This window comes from Condylura cristata, unplaced genomic scaffold (genome assembly GCF_000260355.1).
Source record: "Condylura cristata isolate star-nosed mole 26May11 unplaced genomic scaffold, ConCri1.0 scaffold00003, whole genome shotgun sequence".
Taxonomy (NCBI): Eukaryota; Metazoa; Chordata; class Mammalia; order Eulipotyphla; family Talpidae; genus Condylura; species Condylura cristata.
The window spans coordinates 34793823-34819043 of record NW_004567104.1 but is presented as its reverse complement, the minus strand read 5'-3'; the positions used below and the strand labels follow the sequence as shown (position 1 = coordinate 34819043).

Genomic DNA, 25221 nt, shown 5'->3' with positions numbered 1-25221 from the left:
TACAGGAGTGTCAAAAAGGCCTTATGTGAAATCTCTTTCTTGCCAGAGATATTTTAAGCACCCTAAGAGAAGCTTTTTGTCTTGAGTATATGATTAGTTAACCTTTATTGAGGTGTTTTTTGTTGGTTGCCAGATATTATAACTTCATATTTCATTTAACTACCATAATGTTTCTGATACTACCAATGTTCCTGCAAAGGAAATTGAAATTAAATGACTTCATGAAAATAACCCACCTAGGAAATGCAGAACCAAGATGAAAATAAAGCCAATAAAGTTAACTAGTCAGAAATATTCTTATCCTATTGTACCACAGAAACTTTTTCTCATGAGTATATAAAAAGATAATTTACGTTTTAAAATTGTATTCATTTCTAGACATAAGCAATTTTGTACATTTGTTTACGTTGTCCTGTTAGTTGCTTCATAGCTTGCAACATTGAAATTCCTTTGCTGCCTTTCTGTTGGCTCACATTTCTTCACTGGCTACAGATTTCCAGTTCATATTGCTCTTTCCCACCACTTAATAGATCTGGGTTTACTGCCTTATATTATAAATTATCTCTGGGGATCATATATATCTTCTCACTGGCTCTTAACTCCTACTAAAGGGCACAGACCTCATCTTGTACTTCCATGTGTTTTCAGAACCTAGGATGTTACCATACACATTTAGACAAAGTCTAAGTATTTGTAATTGAATGATCATTATGTATAGCTCTATATACTGTCGAATATGGTGGTGTCCACTGATTTTTTTCACGTCACCTCAATTATAAATTCATATTACAAAGAGACTATGCTACACTATTTGCACTTTCTTGGGGTTTGACATTGTTGTATACATTAAGATGCTTAACAAAATCTATGTGATGCAAGAAGAAGAAATTGTATGTCTTGCAAATAACTAACCTAGGTTGTGCCACTAACTAAAGCTATGGGCAAGAAATGTATCATCTCTGGCTTTCAGTTTTCTGGCTGCAAAGAATATGAAGTTTTCAGCATGTTACAGAGTGTAAGAAATTGTCATTATTAGACATTTTTTCCAGGGGATGACACATTCTCGGATTCTGAGAGAAAGGGGAGAAGAGGAGGACACATTTTAAATATCTATGTGCACTTCGAAAGCAGCTAAACAAATCAGTAAACCTATTTGCACAGCCGGGATGCATTAACATTGCAATGCTATGCCTCAAGCTCCCGATGCTACATTCCCAGGGAAACTCGGTTGCCGGCCGGGTTTGGGGGCGGGGCAGGCGAGAGGCGCTCCGCCATCTTTGTGCGGGGCTGCCCTTCGCCCACGTGGTGCGGGTTGCAATGCCATCTTTGTGCGGGGCGGTGCTTCCGCCGGCGCCGCAGCCGGGACTCCGCAGTGGGTCCGCTGGCGATGGAGCGGTGGGCGCGCTCGCAGCTTAGGCTGTGGCTGCTGTTGCTACTCCTGCCCCCTGTACCCGGCCGCCAAAAGGAGTCAGGTGGGCTCTGGGCAGGCCAGCTATGCTGCTTGTGCTCGGATCTCGCGGGGTCGGAGACCCTCTGCCGCCCCCCTTGCTCTCCCTCGCAGCCCGCGCCGAGCGCTTGCTTTGGCCCCTGTAGTACAGAGCCTGTCCGAGGGTTCGAGGGTTCAGGGAGCTAAGAGCGTGTTTTGGGTGGCTGGCGCGGTTTGTCTTGCCCAGGACCCTGGAGAGTAACCCATCCTCCGGAATTGATAGTGATACCGGGAAGGATCTAAACAACCCCGCAAGGGTTATCGCCCGCACTTGACTACCCAGCACCTTCCTAAAACACTGTGGGATAATTCGTGTGTGTGTGTGTGTGAGAGAGAGAGAGAGAACACTGGGGGATAATTCGTGTGTGTGTGTGTGTGTGTGTGTGTAAGAAAGAGAGAGAGGTGATGGGGGAAGGGGTGGTGATGGTGATGGCGGTTCCTAGGCTGCCAGAAGAAATGAAAAGGTTAATGTCTGTGCTTTTAATCAGTTTTTTTTATGAGACTAAGTTTCATTATTAAAAGGTTAGGCAGTGTCACCAGTTTATCCATAGTTTCTACGTGTCAGGTGTTACGCTTGAAATTGTACTTTTTTTTGGGACACCTGATGGCTCAAGTAGAGGATCTTGACCTGAGCTGCAGACTTACAAAATGAATCTTTCATTTTGTAGGTTCATTTCCCTAAGTGAGATGGAAAGGGGTTGTCTGTTGTTTCTGTCTGCCTGCTGCTAGCAAAAAGGAATGCTCAGGGGTATCTTGCTAACTTGATTTACTTCACTTTTCGAAGGTTCAAAATGGAAAGTGTTTATTGACCAAATTAACAGATCTTTGGAGAATTATGAGCCATGTTCAAGTCAGAACTGCAGCTGTTACCATGGGTGAGTTCTTCCTCCTCCACTCCCCTTTTTTTGTGTCTTTGAGAGTTTAGTTCTTGTCACAAGGAAGTCCCCCTAGGATTCCAGAGACTGCGGGGAGACTGCGCGATTGCAATGAGCAGAAAGGGCTCCTAAGGTGGTTTTCCTGGGAGTAAAAATGCCCAGAGATAAGAGAGCACCCGCTCAGCACAGCTCTCACCAATGGACTGAAAGCTTGAGTTCAAGGTCTATGGCTTAGCCACTCCTGTATCCCTAGTCCTGTCCCTCAGTAAATACTGTTGAAGGAATAGACATTTATAATCGAATCTGATAAACTTTTTCTTATTTTTAAAATATGCAAGTTAGGTCTGGAACATGGTGTGATAGAAAGGTTACTTCAAAAGCAGCCTTGGGTTGCAGGCCCAGATTTCCCACTGATTAGGCTTGTAGCATGCCACTTCTCTGGACATCAGGTTCCTTATCAGCTAAGTAACAGTATCCTTTAGCTCCACATTATGTTATTCTGTAACTTCTCAAAAAAATTCAACTGACACTTGTGTTATTTATTAAAAACTGATCCCTTTAAAAGGGGTACAAAAATGGTGTAATTTCTGGTGACTGTTGTCAGGCTGCTAGAGTATGCCAGGTGAGTACAGACCAGAACAAGGGAGTCAGTCAGCATCAAACTGTAAGGTATCAACTGTCCTTTCTGTGGGAATCTGAGAGGGGAGGTCAGTGGGACCACTGTGACAAAGACATTAGTGATAAAAGAATATGAAGCATGTCAGGGTTGGGCAATCTCAATGGAGGGAGAAAAGAGAGAATTGACTTGCTCTGTCTTAGATAACTTTCTTGTTGATGTTTTAGATTATGATGCTTCTGGGGCTGAAGTTGCTCATACCTATCCTCTCTTCTTTCCCTCAGGTGTCTGTGTTCTCTAGTGCTAACCTAAGCCCACAGATGGGAAGTGGGTGGAATGGTATCACTCTCTTGGCCTGCTTTCCCTGACAATTCCCATTCTTTCCCAGTGTCATAGAAGAGGATCTGACACCTTTCCGAGGTGGTATCTCCAGGAAGATGATGGCAGAGGTTGTCAGAAGGAAGCTAGGGACCCATTATCAGATCATTAAGAACAGATTATATCGAGAAAATGATTGCATGTTCCCCTCAAGGTAAGAGTTTTACATAGACATAACTTCTGATACTACTACATGTGGTTTTGTTTGTACTATTCTTATAGAGGAGATAATTAAAAGCAGTGACAGAAAAAACTCTATTTCAGGGGAACTACAAAACAATGGCAAACTCTCCTTGCCTGGGGATTTTTACCCCCAACATCTGTCCTCTTTTTTTCTTATATCAAAGTATTTGTTTTCTCCCCATGTGTGAAGTTCTGCCCCTTTTCATTCTTCCCTGTGTGGAATAATTCAGAACAGGCTGATGAAATCTAGTGGGAGTGGGCTAAGCTGGAGTGGGAGGGGCAACATTGATTGAGTCTCTTGTGAGTCAAGTATTGTTCTAGATACCAAGTATTTGAGGAGAGGTAGTAGAAGGTCCAAGGGAGTAACTGAAACTACAGATCAGGCAGGCCAGAATAGCCAGGATTCGGAGAGTGACCATTCAATGTGCTGAGGGCAAGCAGGGAAAATCATGGGCTGAACCTGGAAGTTAGTTTTATGCAACATTATATACAAATAATGATAAACCTCCTTTTTCAGAGTCTTAAAGTAAAACAGAGGACATGATATTCCCTTACCTAAGATATTATTTCTAAACAAGCTCTATTCTGTCAGAAAATCATGCATATTTGAATACAAAAGTTTAAATTATTTGCTCTTAATGTAATTTAATTATAAATAAATACATTTTCATTGTCAAAAGTATGTAAAAAGAACAGCAAAATAAGAAAATAAAGATCGCTTAATATCTCACTACTCCTAGGTAATCAAAGTTACATTGTGTTTACCAAGTGCTAGAGACAAATAAGTACTAATGGGGAAAATCACTGAGGTGATTTTAAATGGGCATTTGTCTCAATTTGGGGGGGGGGGGCAATACTAGTGATTTTAAATACAAATTATGAATTTAGAGGAATTCATAATTATAATTTTAATTTTATAATTAAATTAAAATTTATAATTTTTATAAATTTGAAATTTACAATTTTTACTAGTGAGAAATATAAATGAACATAGACACTCTATGATACTTAATAGATGAATGATTTCTAAATGAAATTAAAGGCTTTAGATTTTTCTGAAAAGCATGTAACTTTTATTCCAGACCTCAGAAGCTTTTTAGTCAGATTCATGAGCTCTTAGAAATGTTCTTAAGGGAACACAGGGTCTTCATTGACAATAAAATGGACTACATTTCTAATGGCAGTGAACTCTATTTTGAGTATATATACAATTAATGAAAACAGAATCATAGCCAATAGAAATAGCATGAGATATTCAGAACCAGGCTTTCATGAAATGCATACAGTTGTGTATTGTGTCAGACTCCCATGTAGCTACAATTTGTGTCTTAATTCTTTTTTTTCTAAGGCAGCCACTTTCAAAAACTGTATGACATTTAGAAAAGTTGGTTCTGAACAAAATTAAATATAAATTCAATATTTCAAAGATGAACTAAGAGATTTTGCTCAGGGACCAGAGGACCATTTAAGTAATACTGGAGATACATCATTTCAAAGATAATAGCTTTCGTGAAGTATAGTTAAAAGACACTGCACGGCCCTCCCTGGTGGCGCAGCGGGTTAAAGCACTGCACAAAGAAGCTTAAACCACTTCTGCATGAGTTCGATTCCCGCCTGCCCTGGAGGTGACCACATGGCGCGGCAGACCTCTCCTGACCCGCCCGCTGCTCCCCTCAGCAGTGTACTTTGTCGATCTGCCTGTTCTGTTCCCCACTCTGTCTTTGGTGAATCCTCTCACCCTCCGCATCTCTGACCTGTAACCCAGTTCTGTACGAATAAATAAATAAATCTTAAAAAAAAAAAAAAAAGACACTGCACATATTTAAAGAGTACAATGTGATGAGTTTTGATACATGTATACATCAAGATAATGAGTATGTTCGTCATTCCAAAAGTTTCCTTGTGCCTGTTTGTAATCCCTCTCACCCAGCCCTTCCCACCACACTTTTCTCCCACACCTATCCCCAGGCATCTACTGACCTGCATTTTCTCATAGATTATTTCCTAGAGTTTTGTGTCAATGGAATCATACAGAATATGAGAGAGTGCTATTTTAAAAGCCAAATGTGAAAGAAAATAAGTGTTTTGATTGCCATATGTAAATGTCCTGTAACTATGTATTTTTAACTTTTTAAGTAGCAAAAAGCAGTAGAAATGTATGGCAGAGTATTTGGATGATGTGGAAATATATAGAGTGAAAAAGAAGTTTCTCTACTATTTTATTTTTTTATAGATCTATTTATGCATACAAGAACTGGGATACATGCCAGAGGTGTGGGAGGTGAGAGAATTCACCAGATAGAGTTGGAAAACAAAACAGGAAGATCGACTGAAATACACTGCTGAGGGGAGCAATGGGCAGGACAGGAGAGGTCTGCCATCTATGTGGGTCACCTCCCCTGCTGGGAATCAAACTTGTACTGCAGTAGCTTCAGATAGCTTCATAGCACTGTGCTTGTACCTACTGTGCCACCAGGGAAGGCCCTATTTTATTTTTTTAAAGAGTTATTTATTTATGCATATAAGAAATGGGATACAGGCCAGAGGTATAGGGGATAAGAGGATTCACCAGAGACAGAGAGGGGAGCAGAAGAGGCAGATCGACTGAAATTCACAGCTGAGGGGAGCAGCTGGGTGAGACAGGAGAGGTCTGCTGCGCCATGTGGGTCACCTCATGGTGACGATCACCTGGCTGGAGATCGAACTTGTACTGTAGTAGCTGTGGATAACTTTCATAGTGGTGTGCTTTAATCCCTATAGCCACCAGAAAGACCCCTTCTCTATTATTTCTGACTCCCATACCTCTGGTCCTAGAGAGGCACCTCTCAAGAAACAACCACAATTACATGTTTCTTGTGTATACCTCTAGAAGTAGACTATGCATGTACAACTATCTGGACTCATCAACAAATTGGAACATGTACCTTCTGTTCTAACTTATTTTCTTTTTAGTATAATAGTAGATTTTGAAATTATTCAAATAAAAGTACATAGAGAACACCTGACCCTTGCATAGCTGATTAGTGATCTATTATTTGAATTATAATGTAATTATATTCAAGTCCTGTATCAAAAGACACTTAAATTATTCCTCACCACACCTCTTTGATTTCACCTAATGCAAACTGTGCTGCAGTGAACATTCTTATCTGTACTCCTTTAAGCGCTTATAAATATATCTGCAGGCCGAATTCCTGGAAGTCCCATGAATGGGCCAATTAATGTGTTTTTAAAATCTTGATAAATAGAAACAATTGTCCTCCCAGGAGGTTGTGCCTGCTTACACCTACACTGCCGCTGTACCACATGTTTAGAATAGTCCTCACACCCTCACTAACATTGTATTATCAGACTCTTTGATCTCTGCCAATCTGAGCAGTGAAAACTGATTATCTTGTTTCACCAGTTTACCTTACTACTAATATAGCCCAGCATCTTTTTTAATGTTATGAAACATTGATATTCAGTGTAGGTTATTTGCCTACATACAGATCATTATTTTAAAATTGTCATTTCATGCTGCTAGAACATTTTGGCAAACCATGGAATGCTACTCTTGGCAGAGTGCTTGTCAGGACCTCAAAGGATGGCTGTGGGGGATGGGGGGGAGTGGGGGGTGCAGCAGAGTTGTCTGCATATCTTCTCTTTCTTCAGGAAATCCCCTGAGGGTTGCTAGCAAATCTAGTCAGAAAGCTAGCATGATCTTTTTTTTTTGACTGTGTACATAACACTCTTTTACTGATTTGTGAAACTGATTTCGATAGCATTCTGTATTCAGGTAGAAGGTAATATGATATTTCTTACCTTTCCTCATAAACTGAGAATTATTATGGAAATAAAAATAATGTCTTTGTGAGACACTGGTGAACTTGCGGTATCTCTGTTTGGCAGGTGTAGTGGTGTAGAACACTTTATTTTGGAAGTCATTGGGCGCCTCCCTGACATGGAGATGGTGATCAATGTTCGAGATTATCCTCAGGTTCCTAAATGGATGGAACCTGCCATTCCAGTCTTCTCCTTCAGCAAGGTAAGTACAGGAAAAGCCAGATAGGGTATTGAAGCGTGGTCTTCTAGAATATGAACATGAAATGATTGTCCTGTGACGTCTGGCATGGGATGGTGAGAATGAGGCCTTAGACCAAGGAATGGGTCTGTGCCCCTACTGACTTCATACTGGTTGAGCAGTAAGATTGAAGAGATGAGGTTGAGGTCTTGTAAATAATGTGTAAGATAGCTTAAGTGTCTGTAGGACTAGGGGTGGAGGGTAGAGTGGCCTGCAGAATATATTTGACATTAGAGGTGGAGTTCAGCAGTCCTACAGATTGGGAGAGAGTGGCTCATGTAAGTTGATGAGCTTGGAGTAGGGGATTCCTTCATTGAAAGAACACTTGTTAAGTACCTACAATGCATATATCAACCATAGTATTGGGTATCCACTGTCACATCTGTTACTGTGTCCCAGGGGCCCAACATGGTTAACGGTGAGAGTGAAGATGTCAGGTAAGTCCTTGTAGTTTGCATACAAAAGGTGATCTGACTACATAGGTCGTGTAAAATATGATCCCTGGGTCAAGTTGAGGAATAGGAGTGTTAGGACTCACTAGTGGACTTGGGATCCTGGGAAAGTTAATATTTTGTCAGTGCTTCAGTTCTCACAGATGATGTGTTGGCAGATTGGTTCCCTCGAAACCATTTAGGGGGCTTGGGTAGTCGGAAGAGAGTAGATAGAAGATTCAAGGTGGGTGAGTGAGTTTAGGAAAACCCCGTGGACTTTGGGAAAGGGAATACCATCTCTTGACTTGGTTTCTCCAAAGCAGAGAGGTTTTCATCCTTGCTTTTTCTTTATCACAGTTTACTTTCATTTCTAGAATGGTTTATTTCCTGTATTGCACGTGGGCTGAGGCCACATTTGTTTTGCACTTCCATGGTTTTACCTCATTTCTCAAAAGTTCTTGGTGCTGTTGTGTTTCATGAAACCCTCCCAGAAGAACAGATAGAGGTTCCAAAGTAAGTCAGTAAGGACTTTGTATTATTTACCTGTTGTTTGTATTGATGATAAAGTATGACAGTGGCTAGTCTCTCCTTTGTTTTTAGATCGAGACTCCTGGGAGAGATTTAGTCTTTCAATTTCATAGATAATCATGCAACTTCTGTTGGCAGCTCTTTTGTCTGAGGTGCTTGATGAATTGCATACCATTTCTTAAATATTTGGGAAAAGGCAAACAGCATATTGTGTGTGTAATTCCATTAGAAGAAACAGTATTACTTCAATTAAAAAAGAAGAGACAGTACAATTAGAGGTTTATCAATAGCCTGAGTTTTGGCAGAAATAACATTAAAAAAAGGAACAAGTGGTTTTCAAACTTTTTTTTTCAAAGCTGTGGGATACTTCTCTTTACCTTCATTCTGTCCATTGTCACTTCTGACCTTGATCAATGCTTAACCGTGAATTTACTGGCCCACCATTGTGAGCTCAACAGCCCCCAGTGTTAGTTAATACTAGTGCTTACTGAATGTTTAATGTTGAAAGATTATTACAGATAGATAACTTATTATTTACTCATTTGCAAAGATAAGGAGACAGAGGCATTGAAAAAATAACTTACCTAGAATTGGAAAGAGGTAAAGCCAGCATTCAGACTCAGATGACCTACTTAAGAACCCAATCTCTTTACCTTTGCATTGTATTTCCTGATTCTTGCTCTTTAAAAATCCAGGAAATAGGGCCCTCCCTGGTGGCTCAATGGGTTAGGACACAGCCCTGCAAGCTAGCAGCAACGGCTTCAGTGTGTGTTCCATCCCCAACCTGTGAGATGATCCACATGGCATGGCAGACCTCTCCTATCTTGCCCACTGCTCCCATCAGCAGTAGACTTTGATCTGCCTGTTCTGCCCCCACTCTATTTCTGGTGAATCCTCTCACTGCACCTGCCTCTCTGGCCTGTACCCCGTTTCTGTATGCATAGATAAATAAATCTTTTTTAAAAAATCCAGGATAGAACTAGGGAGACAGTGCACACTTCAGGTCTAATACAGTTCAAAGATGAGAGAGTTACGTGATCACTCAGATTAGACATATTATTTCCCTAAACTAAAGCCCTACCTTAGCGGGATAAGTTGATCTTCAAAGTGATTTCAAATTCTGGGATTCAAAGTCATGTCACTTTGTTTTTTAATTTGTTGAGTCCAGATGTTGAAAACCAGGGAAAATAAATCTTTGGCAATGTAATACTAGGGATACTATAGCATAGATATTGTTTGTTTCTTCCTACTCTGACCTGGCACTGATTCAGAACTTGTTCTGTTACTGTTGAAGACATCAGAGTACCATGATATCATGTACCCTGCTTGGACCTTTTGGGAAGGGGGACCTGCTGTTTGGCCAATTTATCCTACTGGTCTTGGACGGTGGGACCTCTTCAGAGAAGATCTGGTAAGGTAAGTCCTTTAGAGAGATTTTATTTATACTTCTTTGTGGGTTTTCTCAAAATAGAGTATAAACAATTACTTACTTAAAAATGAATGACTTTTAAGTTAAAAATAAAAAACAAAATAGCTATAGTTTAAGCATTTTCTATGTGTAAAAATGTTACATATCTATAGAAAAGGAGCTAAAGGGCTTACTCGGGAAATATCAGCATTGCCTCTGTAGGAATCTTTTTTTAATTCTGACTACACAACTTATATATGCTTTTAAAATTTTATAAATATATTTAACCTAACTAACTTTCCCCTGTTGGTATATCCTAGATATCTGCCCATGTCAGTACACATAAAAAGACCTCATTTTTTTTTAAAGATTTATTTATTCATACAGAACTGGGGTACAGGCCAGAGATGCAGAGGGTGAGAGGATTCACCATAGATAGAACAGGGAGCAGAACAGGCAGATCGAGGAAGTACACTGCTGAGGGGAGCAGCGGGCGGGTCAGGGGAGGTCTGCCGTGCCATGTGGTCACCTCCGGGGCAGGCAGGGATCGGGGCAGGCAGGGATCGGGGCAGGCAGGGATCGAACTCATGCGGAAGTGGTTTTAGCCTCTTACTGCAGTGCTTTAACCCGCTGTGCCACCAGGAGGGCCCAAAAAGACCTCATTTTTAATGGTTGCATGGTATTCTGCTGAATGGGTAATAGTTTACTTCATTATTTCTTTTGATGGACATTGAGTCTGCATGGAATGCATGCATTTATTGTTTCCTGGAATAATTGGAAATATGTTGCATGTCTTATCACCTTTTACCTCTTAATACTTTAGTGGTAAACCACAATTATCAAAGTCAGGAAACAATATTGGTACAACACTTAATTGTCCCAATAGTATCTTAAATAATGCTTTACCTCCAGTTCAGGGACCAGCCCAGGATCATGTATTGCATTTACTTGTCGTGTGACTTTAGCCTCCTTTCATCTGGAGCTGCTCCTCAGTCTGTCTTTTCTCTTTCATGACATTGACATTTTGAAGAATAAAGGCCACTTTTTGTGGAGTGTTCTTCCATTTGGTTTTATTTTTCTCATGATTAGAATCTATTTATGCATTGTGAGCCAGATACTTACATCAGTGATTTTGTGTCCGTTTGCACCTTACTAATGATGTAATTTTGCTGACTTAGTCATGGTGTTACCTATTTCCCCTAGTGCATGTTATTATTTTAAACTACCAAACCATTTTTAGGGAGGTAGAATATGTTTTAAAACCCAGCCTCATACAAACAGTTTTTCCTTTTGGTACTACCACCCTTTATTCTCCAATAAAAAATTTTTTTATTCATTTATTTATTTATATATATATATATTTTTTTACATCATTCTTAATTTTGTACATTTTTCATCTCAGTTGTAATCCCCATGAGCTTCCCACCACCAATTCATCTGTGTGCCATCGCCACAGTCCAGTTTACTCTCCCCACCCCAGTTCTGATCCCATTTCCCTTTCCACACAATAGAATTCATTTTATTAATGATTAAAGAACTGCAAATTTATTTTTGGAATCCTCCATTCAGAATCTTTAAGCATTTGATTTTATTTCTTACCTTAAAACTGTAATAATTTGCTTGTTTATTCACATTTATTTCTGCTGTCATTTCCTATTTTTATGTGAGTTTATCTCCTCTGACTTAATTCTCACTCTGAAGAAGAATGCATTGTCCTTTCGGATTTAAAGATTCTACTCTTCTGTTGAGGAGGTGTGAGCAGGGGCTTATGAAAGAGAGCTGAGGCAGAACCAGGCCTTCGTGGCCACTGTTGGTGCTTGCGTGAATAAAAATCCTAATGTGGGGAAGGGAAGTCAGGAGATTGAAGGAGAGGGAAATCAAGTCTGTTTACATTACATACATCCCACAGATCCAGGAAATTTATAGTAAAAACTTGAGTATTAAAAAAACTGAGGGCTCTCCCTGGTGGCGCAGCGGGTTAAAGCGCAGCACTAAGAAGCTGAAGCCACTTCCGCATGAGTTCGATCCCCGCCTGCCCCCTGAGGTGACCACATGGTGTGGCAGACCTCTCCTGACCTGCCCGCTGCTCCCCTCGGCAGTGTACTTTGTCAATCTGCCTGTTCTGCTCCCTACTCTGTCTCTGGTGAAGCCTCTCGCCGCCCCTGAGCCTCTGGCCTGTACCCCAGTTCTGTACGCACAAATAAATAAAATCTTTAAAAAAAAAAAACTGATATTTTTTTGTTGGATAATTTCACAATATATATAAAAATTTCAAATGTTTAACTTGGCCATTTCACTTGTAGAATTTATCCTGAAACACTAACTTGATTATTCTGTAAATAGAGTTGTGCAAGGATATTCACTATAGTGTTGGTTCCTGAGGCGAAAAGTTGGAAACCACCCGAGTTTCATCAGTCACGAATGAAATAATATATGACCAGGCTATTATATGGAATACTGTATGTGAATGGAAAGTTGGGATAGACTAGTATTTAAACACAGGGACTGTGTGTTCAAACCTTACTAGCTGTATGACTCTGGGCAATTTGCTTAACTTCTCAAGCTCCTCAAATGTAAAGCAGGAATAATAAAAACCCACGTACAATTGTGAAGATGAGTTAGTATGTGTATAAAGTACTTAGAACAGCATCTGGAGTATAGTAGGTGCTATATCAGTGTCCTGGCTATTCTTTGTAATATACACTGTAGTAAAAATTTTACCTCATTGTAGGTATGGTATGTTCTCTGTTGTATAAAGTTAAGTTTTTAAATCTTGGTCCTAGTGACCCTCAGGACGGAATCATTCTTTGCTGTAGAGGGCTATCCTGTGCATTGTAGGATACTTGGTAGCCTCTCTGACGTTTACCCACTAAATGCAAGCCATACTTCCCCAAGAGTGACATCAAAAATGTCTGTAGCCATGGTCAAATGTCCCTTGGGGCAGAGGCAAATCACCTCCAGTTGGGAATTGATAAGGAGTGAGGTGATTGAAAGCCATTTCTTCACTGAAACATTAAAGTCTTAAAAGTGGTTTTCGGTGGGTGGAGAAATCCCTGATGATTTTTTTTTTTAAGCCTTTATGCTTTTCTGTTAGAATTTTTTAATATACATATATCATTTTTCCATTAAAAATGCCAGTGCTACACTGCTTTTGATGAGAAGGAATATAGGGCAGAGTGGGAATTACTCTGGGAATAGTTTTGGACTGGGTAACGAGGTACTCTCTGATCCTGTGAGAAAGGGCTAGGAAAATAAAACATGCTCTCAGCTGAGAGAAGATGAATAATGTGGCAATGTATATTATTTGTGAAGTTTATATCCTAAGTTTCTCCATTATAGTAAGTAGTCAGCCAATCCTTCATTAACTTCAGCTTGCCCCTGCTCCCCCTTTTACAGAGAAAGACTGCACAACTTCTGTGCAGGGTTCCTAAACTCAGGACATTCAGAGTGATGCACCTGTGAGCCAGCAGTTAAGCCACAAAAGGTGGTCATGGTAATGTGTACTCAGGCCTGAGTTTCAGACTTTGTCTTTAAAGAGCACTTAAAACAGTTTCAAGAATGCCAGGTTGCTTTGTGAAATAAGACTAAATCTGACAATATCTCCTATGTATCTAAAACATGAAGTCAGGAAGTGACTTGTTTTCTTGCCTAAATTTTATTTCTGGTGGTTGCTGTAATTTGCTTTGTATGCTAATTTTAATCAGTAGTGCTGCACATAAAGTAGAGAAGAAATCCTCATTGTGCTGAGTCACATGCCCCTAAACGTGTTGTTTTGGAGTTAGGAATGTTTCTCTGAATGCTTTTAACTTATAAATGAAGGTATAGATTTGTGGATAGTCCAGATAACACTTCTAGAGGAATGAAGCAGTAAAAAAAGAGAATATAATATTATTTAGGACTTTTTCTCTTGAGTAGCCTGGCTTAGACTTACTTAAAATGGTTAAAACAATTCCCTGTGTAGTTAAGGAGAAAACAAAAACTAATCAGCATCTATTTTTAGGGCAGCAGCACAGTGGCCATGGAAGAAGAAAAATTCTACAGCTTATTTCCGAGGATCAAGGTGACTATATTTTCTGATACTTTACAAAGTATACTTTCAATTATTGTGTAAAATAGAAGCAGTTTTGAGGTTGGGAAGAACTTTAGCTCAAAGAGAAAACTTAGATAACAAAGAAAATAAACAGAATCACAGAATTTTTAGACTAGACAAGAACTCAAGTTGTTTGTTGAAATCACTCTTCTTTTAATTGAAATTCAAAAAAGGAAAGTTTCATCCATCTAAACTTATTTAGAGTGCCACAGGGGTGATGGACAGGGAGTATATAAGGTTGAACAGGACAGATGAGTTGTCCTCTTGCCTAAAAACCTATATTTTTTCCTAGAAGTAGCTCATGATCTTGCCCACAGGCACTCTAATAGTTGATACAGAAGAGAAACCATCACTAGATCTCCTGACCGCCTCTTTCTTAAGACTATATGGCTGCCAAATAATGGTAGAGATCACAGACAGAGTTAGGTGAAATGGAGAGGGAAGCAGGGGCGAGAGAGATGAGGAGAAGGGAAGAGATTGAGAAAGGACTTGACTGTTATCTGATGCATAAACACATAGTGAATGCAGAAGAGACTGTGAAGAGAGAAGAGTTTTTGTAGTATTCTTGGTGAGACCGTGTCTGAGATCACACCCTGTTTATCTGGGCAGTGGCCTTCAGGATGCAGACTCACCAAATAGTCACTTCAACTGCTCACTGTCAATTTCTCTGATTCCCACATCTTGAGATCATAGATTCTTAACTTTGGATCCATGTGTGAGCATCAAGGATTCTAGAACTTCCTTGAAATTATATACTTACATTTTTCTGGAAAGAGGGCTCCACAATTCTCATCAGATTCTCAGCAGGGGATCTATGGTATCCCATCCCCCCCACACATTGTAAAGACTATCTGCTACTTACACCATAACTAGGATTTTCTCTACATATAGTCTTCAGGTTACTAAGCCTTTGTTTTTATTTTTTTTTTTATTATTTTTTTCAAAGATTTATTCATTTATGCATACAGAACTGGGGTACAGGTCAGAGGTGTGGGGTGGTGAGAGGATTCACCAGAAACAGAGTGGGGAGCAAAACAGGCCCACTGATGAAGCACACTGCTGAGGGGAACAGTGGGCGGGTCAGGAGAGGTCTGCCGCGCCACCTCCGGGTGGTGATCGAATTCATGCTGAAGTGACTTTAGCTGCTTAGTGCTGTGCTTTAACCCACTGCGCCACCAGGGAGGGTCCTGTTTTTATTTTTAATCATCATATTGGACTTTATAGAGCATACACAACAAAATTCATTTTGCTCTTTTGATAAGTGGTGATTACCTAGTCAAACAGCTATGGTACCAGTGATTGTAGAATCTGTGCCCCACACTTAAAAGAGACATTTTCCGGCCCTCCCTGGTGGCGCAGCGGGTTAAAGCGCAGCACTGAGAATCTAGAGCCGCTTCCGCATGAGTTCGATTCCCGCCTGCCCCGGAGGTGACCACATGGTGTGGCAGACCTCTCCTGACCCACCCGCTGCTCCCCTCAGCAGTGTACTTCGTCGATCTGCCTGTTCTGCTCCCCGCTCTGTCTCTGGTGAATTCTCTCACTACCGCTGAATCTCTGGCCTGTACCCCAGTTCTGTATGCATAAATAAATAAATCTTAAAAAAAAAAACAAAAACTAGATGTAAACAAGAATAGGAAGTCACTCCCATCCCTGAAGGGTAAAGGAGGGCACATCACAGGACCACTTAGATGCTGCAATATTTAACATCCGTCACTACTGTTATAATGGGGAGTTGTCCGACTGTACAAAGAGCAATTTGCATTGGGTCTGAGTCCTGCTCACCTCTCAGAGATTGGGGATAGTGTTGTGGGGTAGGACACATAGCTTTATGTCATGTGTTTCTTTTATAGGACAAGTCCAGAACGAGATCCTCTCATTCTTCTATCTCGGAAAAGTCCTAAACTTGTTGATGCAGAATACACCAAAAACCAGGCCTGGAAATCTATGAAAGTAATCACTAGTCTTCTGAATAGACCTACAACAGTGAACATTCTCAAAGAGTATTGCCATCTGGGTAGAATTGCAGATTAGATTTCCTCTGGGGTGGGGATGGGGGCGATGAATGTTGAGAAGGTTCTGTGAGCTAAAATTAGCATATATATGTAAATTATATATTTCAAATGCACATTGCTTTTCCTGTCCCTCTTGTGAGGAGTAATACTATCATAGTACTTTGAAGCTTTAAACCACAGATAATAAGCATTTTAAATCAAGGGCCACATGATAAATATTTTAGGCTTTACAGATAGCTTGGTCTCTGTTGTTACTTTCAGCAGGAAAGTAGCCACAGAATGTGTGTAAGTAGATTCTAATAAATCTATTTATGGTACTGCAGCTTGAATTTCATGTAATGTTCACAGGTCATAAAATAGTCTTTGAATTATTTCAGTTGTTTGAAAGGTAAAAAAATATCCTTAGTTTGTGGGTTGTATAACACCAACTGGAAAGCTTAAAAAAAATGGAACAAATAAATGAGAATCTCTAGGACCAGATTGTTATTTAAAATTCCCCAAGTGACTTTAAGGGGAAACCATTAATGATTGGCTGTTTCAGTTTAGAGTCCATCTCTATCCTCTTAAGTTTATGATTTCTTGCCTTAGGAAATTTCCATATATCACATAATTATGATGATACTTGAAAATGTCTTAAACTTTTGGGGATAAAAGCTAAGTCTACCTGAGATGCCTGTGTTTATTATTTGATAGTTGAAATCAAAGACAAGCCAATGAAGTTTAAGGCGTTTTATTAAAAGGTAAGAACACGAAAAAATGTACCCATTAAGCAAATCATCTACTGTGGAAAGCTGCAAAGTGCACAAGACTCACTAAGGTGGCTGACCACAAACTGAAATACCCTCAGGGGCCACAGAAGAGTACGTGAGCACTTTAGTCATTGCTGCAAGGGCACAGGAGCCCAGCTCTTCCTTTTTCTTTTTTCAAGAAAAGCTAGAAAAATGGATTTTTAAAATAAAAAATAGCCTTTGTAGAAATAGCCTTGTAGAATGTAGAAATTTTGTCAACGGCTTGAGGAGTTGTTTTTAATTACTTTTGTGGCCATCAAAGTCTGTTTGTGGGCTACACCTCAAAGTTCACCAGCCACCACTTGTGACTGCCTGGGTACAATCTACATAAAGGGAAATGCGCAACGACCAGGACAGGACCTGGTCCAGATGGGGATCACTTGACCTCAGGAGGGCTTACAGATTCAGGTTAAACTCTGACTCTTCTGCGTAGAGCCATAAGGCCCTGAGCAGGTCTCCCAACTTCTTGACTCCTTGGCCTCTTCATCTATAAAATGGATAATAATGTCTCCTGAGTGTATTCATTTAGAGGCTTTCATGAGGTCATGTTAATGTATTGTTGACCTGTATTTGCAGCACAGTGGTCTTCACTGAATGCTGCTGTTCCTATTATTACTACTAACTTCCTTTTCACTTAAAGGATACCTTGGGAAAGCCAGCTGCTAAGGATGTCCATCTTGTGGACCACTGCAAATACAAGTAAGACTTCCAGGACTTGTGTCTGTCTTGGTTTCAGTTTGGGTGAAAACTGTAATACTAAGGCTCATGTTCATGAGTCCCATTAACATGCCTATCAACTTACATGCCTATTGGTTACTGAGGACCTAATGCATCCAAGGCTCTGACATGAGTTCTGTAGAGGCAATGAGATATGGCTCCTGCTTCCGTAGAGTTTGTGTGCTAGTGAATAATAGGATGGGGTTCCATCTCTCCACCACCACAGATCAATAACTAAAGTTAGACTAAGTTTGTATCAGGTTAATAAAACAGTTTAAAGTTCAACAAGAATAAAACATATATAACTAAAATATTGTAATTAAATGCCAAGACTAAGAATTTGATGAACAGTAAAACCAAGTCAAGAGGAGATGTATGGGGGTACTCAGAGGTGCAGTATAGTCAATATTCAGGACTCAGAGGGGTGAATGCTGACTATATTGCACCTTGGGAACTGTAGTGTAAGAGTAACTTTGGTTGGAGACAGGGGTGCATGTATGGAAAAGAAAATGTTCTTTTCTCAGATAGCTCTTTTCTGGGGGAGAGAGAGAGAGGGACTCTTTTTTTTTTTTTTTTTTTTTTTTTAAATAAAAAAGCTACATTAGGTATGCTTGTCCAGACTTCAAGAGAAGGAACAGGGAACGAGGGATGCCTTGGATAAGATGAGGCACCCTGTGGTAAAAACAATCTTTTGCCCCCCCCCATAAGTTCGATTCCCGCCTACCGCAGAGGAGACCACATGGCGCGGCAGACCTCTCCTGACCCGCCCGCTGCTCCCCTCAGCAGTGTACTTTATGCCTGTTCTGCTCCCCACTCTGTCTCTGGTGAAGCCTCTCGCCACCCCTGAGCCTCTGGCCTGTACCCCAGTTCTGTATGCACAAATAAATAAATCTTTAAAAACAAACAAACAAAAAAACAAGCTTTTGGGGGTCCATTAGTTCTTAAAAAGTCTTAGGAAAACATTAGATGCCATTCAGCTCCTGGCCCTGTCTGCTGTGCCTGGACAACATATCTCATGTTTCTCCTCACCCTAAGGTTCCCAGGAACAAACAGTAGCCTTTAGAGAATCAAGATGTTCAATGAAACCCCACAATGACCTATTAATTGAAAACTAAAAATAGAAGAGAAGGAGAGAAGGGAGAGGGTCATAAAAGGAAAGAAGGAAAGAGAAAATAGGAAAAAATGATCCTTTTTATGGCAGTAGCACATCATATCAAGTACATTTTTCTTTTTCCCAGGTATCTCTTTAATTTTCGAGGCGTAGCTGCAAGTTTCCGGTTCAAACACCTCTTCCTGTGTGGTTCGCTTGTTTTCCACGTTGGTGATGAGTGGCTGGAATTCTTCTATCCGCAGCTGAAGCCGTGGGTTCACTATATCCCAGTCAAAACAGACCTCTCCAATGTCCAGTAAGCAGCTCTACCCCAAGGAGAGTTTCTAGAACTCCCACCCTCAACCCCTAAGCCTTGCCCACCTAAGGCATTACTGCTGATGACTTTTTCCATTTAAAGATTTTTCTTTTCCTTATTTGGTTCACATAAATATGTGTTATTATCCACTTAGACTGTAAGTGAGGTTGACTTTGAAAAATGCTATATTGCTGATTCAGAATGTAATATTAAGATGGTATACAGTGAAAAAGAGCACATTCTGAAAGACTGAAGATAGGAATATTCAATCTTCTTATATTGTTAAAGGAATGAGAATTGACCCCAGGATAGAGGAAGTAAATTTCTTTTCACAATGGGAGGCTCTAGAGAGAGGTTTGGAGAGGGACCATGAAGGCTAATCCCGTGCTCTCTTCTGGAAGTCAGAGCAAGAAGTCAGGGCAGGACACAAGCAGTTGTTTCTTACTGGTGATTTTTGATATGTATCTTTGAACAGTTCCCTATTTTCTCAAACACGCCCCAAACATAAAACAGGCTGTATTTAGCCTGTGTGGGGCATTTTGTGGTTACTAGGTTCCTGTGAGGACCGTGATATCTTTCCTTCAAAAAAAAAAAGAAAAGAAAAAGAAATAATTCACCATCCACTTACATAAACTTAACCATAGACTTCAATCGATGGTCTTTCTGACTTGGTACTAGTGAGTGTGGTCTGTAATCAGAGTCTAATAATTCTTTTTGTTGTAGGGAGCTGCTGCAGTTTGTAAAAGCAAATGATGATGTAGCTCAAAAAATTGCTGAAAGGTAAATTCTATTCATTTTTCCTTTTCCACTTTGTCATCCCCATTTAGTCCTAGTTAAATTTATGTGAATATTGTCACTATGGTGATAATGGGGTTTCAGCCTCATTATACTAGATTTACTCAGAGCTCATGCTGTCCTGAGGCAAAAGCACTCATCAGCATATGGCCCAAGTCCATTCTTTATATGAATAGACTGAAATCCTTGAAGTAGTTAAAACAAGTACATTTTTTGAACATTGGCTATAAGAAAAAATTTTTAAAATGTGAAGTTCTACTACTAGTATGAGTGTTAATTTAATGGCTATAGGATTGGCCTGAGCATCACACGAGTTAATTCATACTTGACTTTGAACAGTTCTTGATACAGGTAAACATTCAGGTGTAAGCTGTAAGTATTGTTTAATATTGTGTTTTACATGTTTTTGTTAATCTGTCTCCAGGGGAAGCCAGTTTATTATGAACCACTTGCAGATGGATGACATCACCTGTTACTGGGAGAATCTGTTGACGGAATACTCTAAATTCTTGTCCTATAACGTAACAAGAAGGAAAGGCTATGATCAGATTATTCCCAAAATCTTGAAAACTGAACTCTAATAGTCATCACTGGACCACAGTCCTTTCTATGGCAGCAGATTGGGTATCCTGTGATGAGAAGCTTACCATGAGTGTTGCACCTATACCCTGAATACTCTTATCAAGCCACTTACTTGGTTTTCCTTATCATGCTGTATCCAGAATGACTGTCAAGAAAAATTCAAAATGTGTATAATGCAGATAAGAAGCAGATCAATACTTGGGCTGAATAAGGACTAGAAATGACAAGAAGTAAGCTTTAAATCCAGTTCAACTGCTCATTTTCTTAGACCAATCACAGCTTGTGCCTCAGATTATCCACATATGTAAGTCCATCACTGTGAAACTGACTGATTTAGTGGGATGATGACCTTTACCCATTATTTGGAGCAGAAAAATCATTTGGACCAACTACAACTTATCACAATTCTGCAGTTCTTCTAGGCTTGATCTCCATCATTATATTTTAATTAGGGTTTATGAAAAATACTTGGGGATCATTTCCTGAAAGAGTTAAGGAAGCAACAGTCATGCCATGCAATGATGTAGGAGTTTTCTTGTGTAAAAGCATTAACTTTGGTACTCAGGAGGTTTCTATAATCTATATAGCAAGGGGCCAGTTGCATGAGTAATTACTGCAATTGGATCTCAAGTTCCCTTTTGGTGCCTTCACACCCTTCTTTGTATAGTTTCTTAAAAAAAAAGAAAAGAAAAGAAAAGACAAAAACCTTTTCAGAAACTTAGGACGTAGTTCCATTTCTTTAAAGGAACTACTGTTTGTAAAACAGCAACTCTCTTATTTTTTGCATACCCTTAGTATTTTTCCTTCTTAAATTGATGTCCATGTCCTACAGGGACCTTCATAATGCCAAATATCATTAAGTTGGGAGTTTAGAGTATTCAACTTAGCACTTCTATAGTAGAAATTTATGTCAGTGCAAATCCATGTTAGAGTACCTCCTTTTCTATTATTAGAAAAGACTTTTGGATAGTAGTTTAATTTCTCAGGGTACTCTCCCTACATCGTTCCTAATAAAGATGAAGAAAACATTTTTTTATTAAAGTCAACATAGTCCAATAACTCAGTGTCATCCCTGTCCTTTAGGCCTGACTTCTCCACAGATAAATCAACTCTTTTCCTTTGCCTCTTAAGAACTCTTTGGTATTAAGTGGTTTCAAAATTAGTAAATGAGACTGACAGTTATTAAAAATGAGGATTTTATTCTTTTTGTAAAAAATGTATCTGGCCTTTTTAATACCCTTCCACAAAATTTTTAAATCTAAGGAACTTGATAATGAGTGGAAAATCCCTGGAAAGATCATTGCATGGAATAAGGCAGATGTTTAAAGTTAGATTTTTTTGTTGTGAGCTAAAAAATTATGGGGACAATGTCCTTAGGTGCTATAAGTCTGACATTAAGCAGTCTAGGTTTCTGAGTTGTACTGTGGTTTGCATTGTAGCCATGAGGCCCTAATATTTAGGATCATTCTTTTCATATTTTAATTTTCCTCAGCAAAGTAGAACAAAATTTTCCACCCTTTGGATTAGGAGCTGAAGCTATATTTTCTGGGAGTGTTTCAAATTCTAGCATATGCATTACCTTTCTGAATTCTTTTTTTTATTCCTCTAGACAGGGACTATCATAATACTTTTACTCATATCTGTGTCATATGATATCATGTTGCATTCATTGTATTTGCTTGACTTTCTGTCCTGTTGGCTTTTGATGGGAGGGAATCATGTTTTACTTGTCTTATGTGTCCATTATCCAGTGTAGTGCCTCACAGAGTAGATATTAAAAAATTGTTGGAAGGAAGGAAATGGTTGCCTTACTTAGATCCTAGTTATAGATTGCCCAGCCATTAGTCCCAAGAAGGACTGGAAAAGCCTAATAGACTTGAATCAGTATAAATTCTCACCTGCTTTTTGAAGAGTCAGTAAGGCATCTTTGTATTTAAATATAGCAAATGTTACTCAGATTTTATACTTGTTTGTTTGCCTCCATGCAGGTAGTATAAGGATGGTGTATAGCAACATGTAAAATGTATGTCTTTGAAAATACTTTTTATTCCCATAATTTTTGAAGATTATTGTTAATGCCTTGCTGGGTGGGTCCCAATCTTATTCTTTCCCCGATTGAGGACTAAAACCCACACTTCTCTTCACAGATAAAGAATAATGAATAATGTAGTTTATTTGAATGAAGTAGATATTCGAATCACACAAATATTGTTTTCCTTTATTTGAGGAGTATCAATGTCCCACCTTATTCTGCTCTGTTAGGTTAGTTTCTCCTAGCTGTCAAGAATAAAAACTGCCTCTAGCAAGTTCCAGTAAACAATTTATTAAAAGGATGTGAGCACATCTTGAAGAATCTAAACAAATTTTGTAGCAGTTGGTAGAGTAGAGTTTTGGTCTGTTCCAGAGTCCTGCAGTGTGCAGTTCCAGAGACTGCCAGGCTCTCTCTCAGCCCAAGATTCCCAAGAGAAGACATTTCATGGGATTCTATGGATCAGCTCTAATGAGGACAGTTTCCTGCTCTTCACCCTATGCTGACTACAGACAAGAGCAAAAACAGAAAAGACAGATACCAAAAAACCCTTCTTCCTGGGCATCTGAAGATAATTTCATTTAAAGAATCCTACTGTATCCAGATAAAGTGTCGTGGCTGAGGTAGCAGGGCACAATGATAAATTACTCTGTTAATATTTATCAAATGCTTCTTGAGCATTTACAGTGTATGAAAAGTAGAAGATAGGAAAATGTTTACAGCAGACTCCCTGAAAGGGATCCTGCAGTTGAGAAGATAAAATAAGAGATAACATGAGAAGTACAGGTGGAAGGTGATTAAGGAGACATTAGGTGTTAATCAGAAGGTCAATTCATAAAGACAGTGCAGATTTGGAGTTTAGAAAAAGGAGAACTTTTCATCTGGGCAGATGAGAAACTTCATGAAGGTAAAACTCAAACTTTGAGAAATGAGTAAACGAAGTGATCCTTGGAATTCTCAAAATACATTCTCTCTACCTAAATAAAAATTGTATCTTAAATATCAGATAAGTAACATAATACAATATATTAATATATAAAGTATGCAGCAGAGGCCATACCCAGTCAACCTGGCAGGAAAGGAAACCATCTGACCCCTGGGGAAAATTTGATTGTAGAGGAAGAAATTATTGGGTTCTATGAGCACAAGGGGTGAGTGTAGGAGAATAGTAGTTCCAGGCCCAATGTGGTTACTGCATGGACATCCTTCCAGATGACTGTACTCTGATGTTACATTAGAAGGTGGAGAGCACTGTATGTGAAACAATGATTCAAGTAAATCTCAGAGCACCTTTTAGCTTAGTGTCACTCTGATGCCTTCCCAAAGAGCAGGCTGTTATGTAGAAGAGTATTTCTCTAATAGTAAAAGTCCAGTGAGCTCGGAGAAGCAGGTGTATAGGAAGGTGACAGGTAGATAAATGGAAGAGCTGAAAGGGAAGAGCAGCCAACAATATGAAGTGGCCAAGGGTCAGAAATTTTCTCAGGTAATAAGAATGTCAAAGAGAAACTTAGAAATGAGGCTCCAATCACCCAGAGGAGAAAATAACTATGTAGTCTGTTTGCCTGTTCATATAACTTCATTTGTATGAATAGGACAGTGAATGGGAATGAGATTTGTATAGAAATAATTTTGTTAGTGACTACCCTGCACCCCTATCCTCTACTTCTCTCTCCAGAATGGTTCTGGGGCTGTTGTATTTACTTTTTCAAAATGTTGAGTAGACAAATTATACATCATTTTCTTGGCCTTTCAGTCCTTGAGGTTAAGCAGCATTTGGAGCCAAGTCAGGAGTTGGGATCTGAATTTAACAGTCATATATACCTCACTAGGTCCTGGAGATACAAATATTTGTGGTCTCTGACCTCAAGGTTAATTTGATGTTATACATAATAAGCAAATAGAAATTGTGAGCAATGTACAATGTAGTGCTGTGATGGGAGTGTTTGCTGGCACTGTTTCCCTGGTCCTATCACTGATTTAGCTTGTTACTCTGACAGGTCACTTCTCCAGGCCTTACCTATAACGAGAAGTCCAGCCATCAAGTTCCAGAACTCTTCACTGTGTTCTGCTAAACAGTGCAGCAATCTCGAATTACATTTAGAAAAGAATAAAAGAAGGATAGGGATTGACATAGAAAAGGGACTATGATTGCTGACAAAGATTAAACACATCTGTTTGAGAACACTTCAAATGTGGACATTTTAATAAAAACTATGACAGAGAAGGCTAGGTGACAGGAAATCATTGCTGCACCATCAGAGTCCTGGTAAGTTTCCAGAAATTGAGAACCAGTGGGTAAAACCCACCTTGTTAAGAACTGAATAGATCTGATTCTTTTGCAGTGCTCTGGAAAGCTCACAGTAACTGGCCCCAAGACCAAGCTTCCCTGGCTATGTCCTTTACAAAACCAAGAAATGAACAGCATAAGAATGATGCCACACAGCCCTGCTCACATTCAGTGGGGGTACAGGACTGGTTGAGCTTGTACTTGTGCAAATCGCCCTCCCCTTTCCATACTCCACTTATACTGGAGTTTATACTTCTACAATTGCACTTATAACTGTACTACCTTCATCTCTGTGGAATACCTGGCTTTTCAGTAAACTAAACTACCGCATCCACTGAGCACATCTGCCCTGCCACCGCCAGCCCAAAGCCCGGTTTGTGGGGTTCAGATAGCCCAAGGGCAGCTAGCCTGCGGCGGGTCTGGAGAAAACAGCCCCAGCAACTCATTTCCGGGGGCCGGGCCTGGGCCGCTCAAGTACTGCCAGTCTCCAACCGGAAGTTTGCGATTTCGGCTTTCTCGTCGGCCCGCCCCCTGACGTTTATACCGG

The 25221-nt window shown here is 39.7% G+C and overlaps 1 protein-coding gene across 1 annotated transcript; it reads left to right on the top strand.

Annotated features, from left to right (window-relative positions):
• Window positions 1-1327: 1327 nt before the first annotated feature.
• POGLUT1 (protein O-glucosyltransferase 1) lies at window positions 1328-22314 on the top strand. Its single transcript, XM_004675193.2, has 11 exons — window positions 1328-1472; window positions 2271-2361; window positions 3366-3509; window positions 7430-7565; window positions 9855-9976; window positions 13969-14028; window positions 15909-16008; window positions 17499-17557; window positions 18814-18981; window positions 19705-19761; window positions 20201-22314. The coding sequence occupies exons 1-11, from the start codon at window positions 1388-1390 to the stop codon at window positions 20355-20357; spliced, it is 1179 nt and encodes a 392-aa protein (XP_004675250.1). The 5' UTR covers window positions 1328-1387; the 3' UTR covers window positions 20358-22314.
• The last annotated feature ends 2907 nt before the right edge of the window (window positions 22315-25221 follow it).